Source organism: Somniosus microcephalus, chromosome 19 (genome assembly GCF_052327205.1).
Source record: "Somniosus microcephalus isolate GS21.2 chromosome 19, FLI_Smic_1.0, whole genome shotgun sequence".
Taxonomy (NCBI): Eukaryota; Metazoa; Chordata; class Chondrichthyes; order Squaliformes; family Somniosidae; genus Somniosus; species Somniosus microcephalus.
The window spans coordinates 2,906,830-2,919,310 of NC_141005.1; the positions used below are offsets into that span (position 1 = coordinate 2,906,830).

Here is a 12,481-nt window from a genome sequence, read left to right on the forward strand (position 1 = left end):
ATGGGTTTTTACAACAATGCAATAGTTTCACCATTACTGATACTAGCTTTTTATTCCAATTTATTAACTGAATTTTTTTTTTAATTCCCCAGCTGCCGTGGTGGGATTTGAACTCATGTCTCTGGCTCATTAGTCCAGGCCTCTGGATTACTAGCCCAGTAACACTACCACTATGCCACCGTTCCTGACGGTATCTATAGCCCCAGATTCCTCTGTTCCTCTACCTCATTTAGACAACTTATTTTCCAAGCAGTATGTGGCCTCTTATTCTACCTACCAAAATGTACCACCTCAAACTTACCTATGTTGAAATTCATTTGCCAATTACACGCCCATTCTGCAAGTTTATTTATGTCTTCCTGTATTTTGTTGCAGTCCTCCTCTGTATTAACTAACCCCCCACCCCCCCGGCCAATTTTGAAGTTGTACTTCTGATTTCTGAGTCCAAATCGATTATGTAAACAGTGAACAACAGTCGTCCCAGCACCGATCCTTGTGGAACGCCACTTCCCACCATTTGCCAGTCCTGAGTAGCTACCTACTCTCTATTTTATGTTTTGTAGCCAACTTGCTATCCATTCCGTTACTTGTCCCCTGACTCCACATGTTCTGACCTTAGTCATGAGTCGACTATGAGGCCTTTTGAAAGTCCAAATATATTACATCTACTGCATTACCCTTATCTACCCTTTCTGTTACTTCTTCAAAGAACTCAATAAGGTTAGTCAAGCATGACCTTCCCTTTTGGAAACTGTGCTGGCTACTCTACTATATTTTCAATTTCTAGATGTTTTTCTATTATATGAATCCCAGTTCTTTGCTTTTTTATGGCCTTATGAACCGGTGTTGCTATTTTTAGGGCAGGTGATGTGTTGCAGCTGTAACATATGGGAACTTGTGGACCCCAGTGTGATCCACAGCAACTACATCTGCAGTAAGTATCTGAAACTCGAGGAACTTCGGCTGAGAGTTGATGAGCTGGAGTCCAAGTTTCGGACACTGCGATACATCAGGGAGGGAGAAATTAACCTGGACACTTTGTTCCAGGAAGCAGTCACACCCTTTAGGTTAAATACTTCAGATTTGGCCCGTGGTCAGGGATCAGTGCTGGGGCCTCAACTATTTACAATCTATATTAATGACTTGGATGAAGGAAGTGAGTGTATTATAGCCAAATTTGAGTGGGCATAAATTTGGCAGATGGAGTATAATGTGGGAAAATGTGAGGTTATCCACTTTGGTAGGAAGAATAAAAAGCAAAATACTATTTAAATGGAGAGAGATTACAGAATGCTGCGGTACAGAGGGATCTGGGGGTCCTCGTACATGAAACACAAAACGTTAGCATGCAGGTACAGCAAGTAATTAGGAAGGTAAATGGAGTGTTGGCCTTTATTGCAAAGGGAATGGAGTATAAAAGTAGGGAAGTCTTGTTACAACTGTACAGGGCGTTGGTGAGACCACACCTGGAGTACTGCGTACAGTTTTGGTCTCCTTATTTAAGGAGGGATATATTTGCATTGGAGGCAGTTCAGAGACGATTCACTCGGTTGATTCCTGGTATGAAGGGGTTGTCTTATGAGGAAAGGTTGAGTTGGCTGGGCCTATACTCACTGGAGTTTAGAAGAATGAGATCTTATTGAAACATACGGGGGTAACAATTGGGTCGCGCTACCTTCACGCTACCTTCACTGGGGCGCTACTTTTAGCCCTCCGAAAAAGTTAGCGCCCCCGCGGCCGATTTTCCCAGGTAGTGCCCCGAGGGGGAGATGGGGCGCTACTGGAAGTGCCCCGCGTCCCTCTTGGGGCGCTGCAAGCCAAAACCGCGGTGCTATGTGGTGCTGCAGTACTGTAGGCCTTCCCTTCTTAAAGGGGAGGGGCCTGGCACAGCATGACCCGGCGCCCAGCTGGGTCACCAGGGATCGGGAGTGCCGGCAAACCAATCAAGAGGAGCACCGGGTTCACGGAGAGCAGCCGGCACCCCGCGGGGGGGCTTCACGGAGGCCAGGGACAGCAACGGGGGCAGGTGCTGGCAGGCGGCCAGCAACAAAAATGGCCGCCCACCACATCCCCTTTAACTAGCGCCACCCCGGCCGCAGGTAGGCCCCCGTGACCCCGGCGGACATGGCATCTGGCGGTAAGTCAGGGAGCGCCACCCAATGTTACAGCTGGGGTGCTGCGCACGGCGATAACGTCATCGCCGGCGGCGCGACGCTAACGGTTAGTGCCACCATTAACCTCCCGCTGAATTTCGCAGGAGGTATTAGTGGCGCCGTGCCCAGGCACTAGTTGATTTGCGCTCTGTTAGTGCCCTCTTAGGGCGCTAATGGGAGGCGCAAATCAACCGAATTTAGCCCCCATAAGATTCTGAGGGGGGATTGACAGGGTGGATGCTGAGAGGATGTTTCCCCTGGTGGGGGTATCTAGAACTAGGGGGGCATAGTTTCAGAATAAGGGGTCGCCCATTTAAGACGGAGATGAGGAGGAATTTCTTCTCTCAGAGGGTCGTGAATCTTTGGAATTCTCGACCCCAGAGAGCTGTGGAGGCGGAGTCATTGAATATATTCAAGACGGGGATTGACAGACATTTGAACTACAGTGGGGTCAAGGGTTATGGGGAACAGGCAGGGAAGTGGAGTTGAGGCCATGATCAGATCAGCCATGATCTCATCGAATGGCGGAGCAGGCTCGAGGGGCCGAATGGCCGACTCCTGCTCCTATTTCTTATGTTCCTATATCTTTGATTAAGGATTCCATTATCTTTCCCACCACCGATGTTAAGCTAGTTGGTCTATAGTTCCCTGGACTTGTTCTATCTCCCGTTTTAAATATAGGAATCGTGTTAGCATGCTGAAATGAAACTGATTTCTAGCAAAATCTGTGCCAGAGAGAAACCAGTTCTGCTTTATAAGTGAAGAATCCGTTGACTCTTTGCGGCTCCACTCAGCTGATTGATGTCTCAGCATTCATATCATGTGAGCAAGTCTCAAGACTGTTGTCAAACCTCCCTCTGTCACTTCTCATCTTCACGGGTCCTGTTCTCTGCAAGGCTACAGCTTGCAGATTGTGTTAGTAAATGTTGTGATCAGCAAGTTAAGGACAGATGTCAGGAAATATTTCTTTACACAGAAGGCGAGCAAGAGCTGGAACCAGGAAGGTGGGGGTCAGTGGGGTCAGAGGTTGAGGTGAGACACCAGCCTCATTGAAGAATTGACTAGATGTTGTAACGGGAAGAAGGTCGGACTGGGATTCTGGAGTGAGAGGAAGCGAGTTGGAGCTCTGAAACTATCCTGTTCCTATCAAGGCCTTTGGCCACTTTGAGTGTCTATGTGGAGGTGGCAGAGTGCGTAGGGACCATGGGACAAATCCTGGTCAAAGGAGCCCAGGATCCAGCTGTAGCAGTGAATTCAGGCAGTATTTTGGGGGAATATCTAACAGCTTGGGTGTATAACATTAAATCATTGACTGTCTTTAGTCCTTTTAACAATTAATATTTGAGTTATTTTTTGTTGACGTTTGCTTCACAATGAATTCCTCTTTGAGCTTTCTTTGTGTTTGTTTTGAGCTGCAATCTGGAGATTTCATAGGCCGAAGATTCTAATCTTTCATTCCTTCCCCTTCAGGTCTAGTTCAGCATGGCCGGGGCTGGGCTGCCATTGCCAAGATGGTGAGTTCCAAGACTGAAGCTCAGTGTAAAAATTTCTACTTTAACTACAAAAGACGCCATAACCTGGATGCTCTTCTACAGCAACACAGACTGAAGATGGTAAGGAATGAAGGCAGCGAATGAACCCACGCCAACCCCTCCCACCTCTTCCTTCAATCCTTGTGCTGGAAAGGGAAGAGTTGATGAGGTTTTAGCAGAAGTCCAGTTGTGTTTGTACAATGTATCGATGGGTATAACTCACGGGTCAGATCCAATGTGATCTTGGCTCGCAGTTTGTGATCACGCTCACCCCTCCCCTCTCCTCTCCCCTCCCCTCTCCTCTCCCATCTCCTCTCCCCTCCCCTCTCCCCTCCCCTCTCCCCTCCTCTCCCCTCTCCCCTCCCCTCTCCCCTCCTCTCCCCTCTCCCCTCCTCTCCCCTCCCCTCCCCTCCCCTCCCCTCCCCTCTCCTCCCCTCTCCCCTCCCCTCTCCCCTCTCCCCTCCCCTCTCCCCTCTCCCCTCTCTCCCCTCCCCTCCCCCCTCTCCCCTCTCCCCTCTCCCCTCCCCTCCTCTCCTCTCCCCTCTCCCCTCTCCCCTCCCTCTCCCCTCTCCCCTCTCCCCTCTCCTCTCCCCTCCCCTCTCCCCTCTCCCCTCCCCTCTCCCCTCTCCCCTCCCCCCTCCCCTCCCCCCTCCCCTCCCCCCTCCCCTCTCCCCTCCCCTCTCTCCCCTCCCCTCCCCTCCCCTCCCCTCTCCCCTCCCCTCTCCCCTCTCCCCTCTCCCCTCTCCCCTCTCCCCTCTCCCCTCTCCCCTCTCCCCTCCCCTCTCCCCTCCCCTCTCCCCTCCCCTCTCCCCTCCCCTCTCCCCTCCCCTCTCCCCTCCTCTCTCCCCTCCCTCTCCCCTCCCCTCTCCCCTCTCCCCTCTCCCCTCCCCCCTCCCCTCTCCCCCCTCCCCTCCCCTCCCCTCTCCTGCCCTATCCTCCCCTCCCCTGCCCTATCCTTTCCTCTACTCCCCTCTCCCATCCCCTCTCCCCTCCCCTCCCCTCCCCCCTCCCCTCTCCTCTCCCCTCCGCTCCATTTCTGACGATAGGCTGTCAACTAATATCCATTATAACCCCACTGACTCCCACGGCTACCTTGACTACACTTCCTCCTACCCCACTTCCTGTAAGGACTCTATTCCATTCTCCCAGTTTCTCCGTCTCTGTCACATCTGCTCTGACGATGCCACCTTCCACGTAAGTACTTCCGACCTGTCTTCCTTTTTCCTCAACCGAGGATTCCCCTCTACTGTGGTTGACATGGCCCTCAACCATGTCCGTTCCATTTCCCGCACTTCTGCTCTCACCTCTTCCCCTCCCTCCCAGAACCACGATACGGTTCCCCTTGTCCTCACCTTTCACCCCACCAGCCTCCACATTCAACGGATCATCCTCCGCCACTTCCAACGTGATCCCCTCCCCTTTCAGCATTCCGAAGGGACTGCTCCCTCCGCGACACCCTGGTCCACTCTTCCATCACCCTCAACACCCCTTCCCCTTCCCCCGGCACCTTCCTGTGCAAGCGCAGGAGATGCAACACCTGCCCTTTTCCCTCGTCCCTTCCCACCGTCCAGGGCCCCAAACACTCCTTCCAGGTGAAACAGCGATTTACTTGTACTTCTTACAATCTAGTATACTGTATTCGCTGCTCACGATGCGGTCTCCTCTACATTGGGGAGACCAAACGCAGATTGGGCGACCGCTTTGCGGAACACCTCCGTTCAGTCCGTAAGGTTGCCCCCGAGCTTCCGGTCGCCTGTCACTTTAATTCTCCGCTCCACTCCCACTCTGACCTCTCTGTCCTCGACCTCCTACACTGTTACAACGAAGCACAACGGAAGAACATAAGAACATAAGAAATAAGAGCAGGAGTTGGCCATACGGCCCCTCGAGCCTGCTCCGCCATTCAATAAGATCATGGCTCATCATCGACCTCAACGCCACCTTCCCGCCCCATCCCAGAGAAATTGGGTTGCTTTGCGCCTCCCGTTAGTGCCCTAATGGGGCGCAAAGCAACAAGCGCCTGGGCGTGGCGGCGCCCACACCTCCCGCGAAATTAGTGGCGGTGCTAACCGGTAGTAGCCTGCAGCGCTGCACCGCCGGCGATCTTCGGGAGCACCCCCTGACTTACTGCCGGACGCTATGTCTGACAGGGTCGGGGGGGGGGCTACCTGCGGCCGAGGAGGCGCTATTTAAAGGCGAGGTGCGGGGCGGCCATTTTTGTTGCTGGCTGCCTGCCAGCGCCTGACCCCGCTCCTGTCCCCAGCCTCCTGAACCCCCCCCGCAGAGTGCCGGCTGCGCTCCGAGAGCCCAGCACTTCTCTTGAGTGCCGGGCTCTTTTGCCGGCAGTCCCGATCCCCGGGGACCCAGCTGGGCCCCGGGTCGCGCTGCGCAAGGCCCCTCCCCTTTAAGAAGGGGAGGAAGGCCTGCAATACCGCTGTGCGACGTGGCGCTGCAGCACGTAGCGCCGCAATATTGACTCGCAGCGCCCCAGGAGGGATGCGGGACGCTTCCAGTAGCGCCCCGCTTCCCTCTTGGGGCGCAACCACTCAATTTCCGGTGCGGGGGCGCAAATTTTTCCGGGGTGCTAAAGTAGCGCCCCATCGAAGTTAGTGCCCCAAATGGGGCGCTACTCAATTTTTAGCCCACAATCCCTTGATTCCTCTGGAGTTCAAAAATCTATCGATCTCAGCCTTGAATATACTCAAAGACTCAGCATTCACTGCCCTCTGGGGCAGAGAATTCCAAAGCTCGAGGAACAGCACCTCATCTTTCGATTAAGCACTTTAGTCTTCTGGACTCGCACTGAGTTCAACAATTTCAGACAATAACCACCTGCTCCCATTTTTTCAGACGGAAGTTGCTGGTGATGATTCTGATATTCCCATTTTCACCTCCTCTAGACCCATCTTTTGTTTCTTTACTTGTCCCATTGCTATCTCCTTTCGCCTTGTACAATCATACCTTTGCCATTTAATCTCTCCTGCCTTCCACGGACCGTCCCTTTTGCTCTTTTCCTTCCCTTTTTCCCTAGCTCTGTAGTTGCTTAAAAGCCATTCGAGTATTTTCCAGCTCTGATGATGTGTCACTGACCTGAAACATTGACTCTGTTTCCCTCTGCACAGATGCTGCCTGACCTGCTGAGTGTTTCCAGCATTGTCTGTTTTTATTTCACTCCGAGGTGATGTTGGTGATGGTGTTTCGCTGCCTTTCAGCGAGAGTGCGATGTGCTGGGGCAGGGACAGAATGAGCCCACTGCTCTTTGTGCTGCTGGTGGGTTTTGCCCATGGCTCTGACCATAACATTGACAGGTTTAAGAGACTATGAGGGGGAGATACGCTGCTTTGTACAATGAAGCCTCGTCTCCGCAGGGGGGCGTCCCGATTAAACATTTGCAAGAAATTTCTCGTGGTCAATAGGTCAAGTCTCCTGAATCATAACCTTATCCCCAGCGCCTGAGATTCAGGTAAAACAGACCTGGGCACTCGGGGGTTAAACGCCGCGCCCATTAAATTAACGGCCCTTCAGTTCTTGGCACAAAGTACTGAGGCAGTGCGAGGGTTAAATCCACATGCTGCTGCCCAGGGTCTGGGGAAAGATTGGGTCATCAGTTAATGAGTGGAGTCACCCAGACAATGTCGCGGCAGCTACACGGTGACCCGTCCTCCTCCTCACTGCAGTGATGTGACGGCAGGGCTGGTGGAGCTGCCTCCGGTGAGCTGGGATTCACTGAGTGTCTGCCGTTACTGCTTCCCATCAGAGCCGGAGTCAGCTGGGAACCAGAACACCATGAATGAGGGATGCAGTGGGGATTGGCTCACTGGCTGCTGACTCGGATGATTGTTATTGATTACAACATGTGACTGCTTCTATTGATTATTGATTAGTGCTATTACTTGTTATCAGTGAGTGTGACTGTCAGGTAGAATGTGACAATTAGCATTTCAGAAACGTGGCTTTAATCAAAGGAAGTTTGATTGTGGCGAATATATTGGTTGTTCCACCACTGCCACTCGCTGAGCTCTCCGATTTACAGCTCACCGTGTCCTCGACACTTCATTCCTGCAAAGAAATTCTCCTCCCAGTGTTATCGGTTCGCTCCTCTGTTCTTGCTGGTAATTGTGATCCAGAAGCTGGGCCGGAGCAGATGCTGATTCTTCCCTAATTCTCCATGTTGCTGATTAATATCTCTCTCTCCCTCTCCCTCCCTCTCCCTCCCTCTCCCTCTCTCTCCCTCCCTCTCCCTCCCTCTCCCTCTCTCTCTCCCTCTCTCTCCCTCTCCCTCTCTCTCCCTCTCTCTCCCTCTCTCTCCCTCTGTCTCTCTCTGTCTCTCTCTCCCTCTCCCTCTCTCTCCCTCTCTCTCCCTCTCCCTCTCCCTCTCCCTCCCTCTGTCTCTCTCTCCCTCTGTCTCTCTCTGTCTCTCTCTCCCTCTGTCTCTCTCTCTCTCCCTGTGTCTCTCTCTCTCTCCCTCTGTCTCTCTCTCTCTCCCTCTGTCTCTCGCTCTCCCTCTGTCTCTCTCTCTCCCTCTGTCTCTCTCTCTCTCTCTCTCCCTCTGTCTCTCTCTCTCTCTCGCTCTCCCTCTGTCTCTCTCTCTCGCTCTCCCTCTGTCTCTCTCTCTCTCTCTCTCTCTGTCTCTCTCTCTGCCTCTGTCTGTCTCTCTCTGTGTGTCTCTCTCTCTGTCTGTCTCTCTCTATCTCACTCTCCCTCCCTGTCTCTCTCTCTCTCTTTCCCTCTCTCTCTCTCTCCCTCTGTCTCTCTCTCTCTGTCTTTCTCCCTCTTTCCCTCTTGTGTCTCTCTCTATCTGTCTGCCTGTCTCTCTCTCACTCTCTCTCTCTCTCTGTCTCTCTGTCTCTCTCTCTGCCTCTGTCTGTCTCTCTCTGTGTGTCTCTCTCTCTGTCTGTCTCTCTCTATCTCACTCTCCCTCCCTGTCTCTCTCTCTTTCCCTCTCTCTCTCTCTCCCTCTGTCTCTCTCTCTCTGTCTTTCTCCCTCTTTCCCTCTTGTGTCTCTCTCTATCTGTCTGCCTGTCTCTCTCTCACTCTCTCTCTCACTCTCTCTCTCTCTCTCTCTCTCTCTGTCTAATACATTAAGAACAGTGCATCAAGTGCATGGCAGCTTTCACACTTTGTTACAGATACAAAACACTCTTAAAATGCTGGATGTTTCTGAGCTGGAGGCTGAATCTGCCGATCACATTCCAATCTGCAGATTCTCTTGACCCAAAAAACAATTAAACTCTGTGAGCTCCCAAAGTGTTTCCATAAAACAATTAAACATTGTGGGGGAAAAGTTGGGTATCGCCCATTTTGGGGCGTTAATATCGTCCGGGTGCAAAGTTTAGCGCCCGGTGCTAATTATCACCTCCGACTGCAAAATTGGCCTCTATCGCCCCCGGAGGTGATTTGAGCGCTAAATCAGGCGCTACACACCTCTCTTAAGGTGCAAACGTCGGGGAGCGAGGCGCTACCTCAGAACGCTACCGAAGCTCGGGCGATGTCCGTTACCATGGAAGCCAGACAGACTGGCGCCATCCAGTTCTTAAAGGGGACGGGCCATCTTGCTGGCCAGCCACTCCCTGCTCATTGCAGCCTGGAATCTCGGCCTGGAGAGACCTCGAAAGCACTAATGGACAGGCCTAGGGAAAGAGCTCGGCGCTTCGGAACCTCAAAAGTGATGCTGAGGGCCAACGCTCCTTAGGACAGCGTTAAAACCAAAAATGTTGCCAACAAGAAAAGGCAGGAAGTGCCCGCCTTTAAATAGCGCTCCCCCAGCCCCTTCCCGACTTGAAAACATTCCCCTCTACCTGTCGTTCCTAGCAGCAGGCGCTAAGGCAGGGGGCAAGACTCAATATCCGGTCCAGGGCGCTACCGAGGTGTTGCACGCTCGACTGACGTCACGATCTGCGGGCGCAGGAGATCATGGTGGTAGTGTTTAGTGCCGCCGCAAAACGACTGATCAATTTCGCGAGCGGCACTAACATTGCCGCGCCCGGGCGCTAGTTGCATTGCGCCCTCTTAGGGCACTAATGGGAGGCGCAAAACAACTGAATTTTCCCCCCTGTGGCTTTATAGAGCACAGCTCCTTAGTAGCAGAATAATCCAGAGCAACTCTGTTTACAAACCTTAAAGGGACACAACCTGCATTGTGCTTTGCCTGGTATAATGGCCTGTCCCAATAGAGCAGTGCATCCTCTGCCTTACTGTGAGAGGCACCAGGGGACGATCACCCCTGGACTGAGCTCGAAGCAAGAATTTTATATACACTCCAGATATACACTCTGTGGGGTCACAGTTCAAACTGTCACAAAGTTACAGATGCAAAACCATCTTTTAAGTAGAGCAGAGGGAGGCTGTCATTTAATGCTGTATTTCTCTGAAGCACAACCAGAAATTTACAGCAATTAGAAGCAGCGAGAATTTCCTGGGCTTCGGCGGAGAGTACTTGAGCCGTGCAGCAGATTCATGCACCAGTCTCTGGATCACTGCCTGAGCCACACGCAAATTGGCATAGGGTCAAGCAGATCAGAGAGTTAAATGCGTGGCTCAAAAAGTGGTGTGGGAAAAAGGGCTTTCAATTCATGGGGCACTGGCACCAGTACTGGGGAAAGAGGGAGCTGTTCCATCGGGACGGGCTCCACTTAAACCGGGCTGGGCCCAGTGTCCTGGCGAATCGAATAACTGGGGCAGCAGATAGGGCTTTAAACTAAAAAAGACGGGTCAGGTGAGGGGAAATTTAGAAATCTAAAGAGAAAGTCCAGGGCAATAGAGCAGTGTAGCGATTTGGGTAAAAGTAAGCAGAGTGTGACAGGAAGGGACAGAGAGTTTAACGGTAGCAGTGCAGCAGAGAATAAGGTTATGGGGAATAAGGAAATGGCAGAAATGTTAAACAAATATTTTGTATCTGTCTTCACAGTAGAAAACACAAAAAGTATATCAAAAATGGTGGGGAACCAAGGGTCTAATGAGGGTGAGGAATTTAACTTAATTAATATAAGTAGAGAAAAAGTACTAGAGAAACTAATGGGACTAAAAGCTGACAAATCCCCTGGACCTGACGGCCTACATCCTAGGGTTCTAAAAGAGGTGGCTGAAGAGATAGTGGATGCATTGGTTTTGATCTTTCAAAATTCCCTAGATTCTAGAATGGTCCCAGCGGATTGGAATGTCGCAAATGTAACACCGTTATTCAAGAAAGGAGGGAGAGAAAAAACAGGGAACTACAGGCCAGTTAGCCTGACATCAGTTGTCGGGAAAATGCTGGAATCCATTGTTAAGGAAGTGGTATCGGGGCACTGAGAAAATCATCACATGATTAGGCCGAGTCAACATGGTTTTATGAAAGGGAAATCGTGTTTGACAAATTTTTTGAGTTTTTTGAGAATGTAACTAGCAGAGTAGATAAAGGGGACCCAGTGGATGTAGTATATTTGGATTTCCAAAAGGCATTCGATAAGGTGCCACATAAAAGATTATTACACAAGATAAGGGTTCATGGGGTTGGGGGTAATGTATAAGCATGGATAGAGGATTGGTTAACGGACAGAAAACAGAGTAGGGATAAACGGATCTTTTTCAGGTTCGCAGGCTGTAACTAGTGGGGTGCTGCAAGGATCAGTGCTGGGGCCTCAGCTATTTACAATCTATATTAATGACCTGGATGAAGGGACCGAGTGCAATGTATCCAAGTTTGCTGATGATACAAAGCTAGGTGGGACAGTAAGCTGTGAGGAGAACACAGAGTCTGCAAAGGGATATCGATAGACTGAGTGAGTGGGCAGTAAGGTGGCAGATGGAGTATAATGTGGGGAAATGTGAGGTTATTCACTTTGGTAGGAAGAATAGAAAAACAGAATTATTTTTTAAATGGTGAGAAACTTTCAAATGTTGGTGTTCAGAGAGATTTGGGGGTCCTCGTGCAAGAAACACAGAAAGCTAGCATGCAGGTACAGCAAGCGATAAGGAAGGCAAATGGCATGTTGGCCTTTATTGCAAGGGGGTTGGAGTATAAGAGTAAGGAAGTCTTGCTACAATTGTACAGGGCCTTGGTGAGACCACACCTGGAGTACTGGGCACAGTTTTGGTCTCCTTATCTAAGGAAGGATATACTTGCCTTGGAGGCGGTGCAACGAAGGTTCACTAGATTGATTCCTGGGATGAGAGGGCTGTCCTATGATGAGAGATTGTGTAGAATGGGCCGATACTCTCTGGAGTTTAGAAGAATGAGAGGTGATCTCATTGAAACGTATAAGATTCTGAGGGGGATTGACAGGGTAGATGCTGAGAGGTTGTTTCCCCTGGCTGGAGAGTCTAGAACTAGGGGGCACAGTCTCAGGATAAGGGGTCGGCCATTTAAGACCGAGATGAGGAGGAATTTCTTCACTCAGAGGGCGGTGAATCTTTGGAAATCTCTGCCCCAGGGGGCTGTGCATGCTGAGTCTTTGAGTATATTCAAGGCTGAGATCGATAGATTTTTGGACTCTAGGGGAATTAAGGGATATGGAGATCGGGCGGGAAAGTGGAGTTGAGGTCGAAGATCAGCCATGATCTGATTGAATGGCGGAGCAGGCTCGAGGGGTCGATTTCCTCTCTCTCACCCTGACACTCAAGTTTAGTTAGATTTCCTCCTTGGTCTGCCCCCCAAACCCTCGCTGAGAGATCAGACGAGCAGCTAATGCCAGGCCTCTGCTTTACTCTGTGTCTCTGTCGAGATGAGTCAAGTTTCCATTTCACACCTGCTCCAACCTGTCTGATGAAGAGCGAGTGTCCGGCACATCGGGTATCTCGAGGTTACATCTGCCTCCT

At 51.2% G+C, this 12,481-nt stretch overlaps 1 protein-coding gene across 1 annotated transcript in view; it reads left to right on the top strand.

Annotated features, from left to right (window-relative positions):
* The window catches only part of ncor2 (nuclear receptor corepressor 2), a 345,327-nt gene that overhangs the window by 257,240 nt on the left and 75,606 nt on the right, over positions 1–12,481 (top strand). Inside the window, 1 exon segment of the mRNA XM_086011816.1 lies at positions 3,624–3,766. Coding sequence (XP_085867942.1) covers positions 3,624–3,766 — 143 coding nt within the window.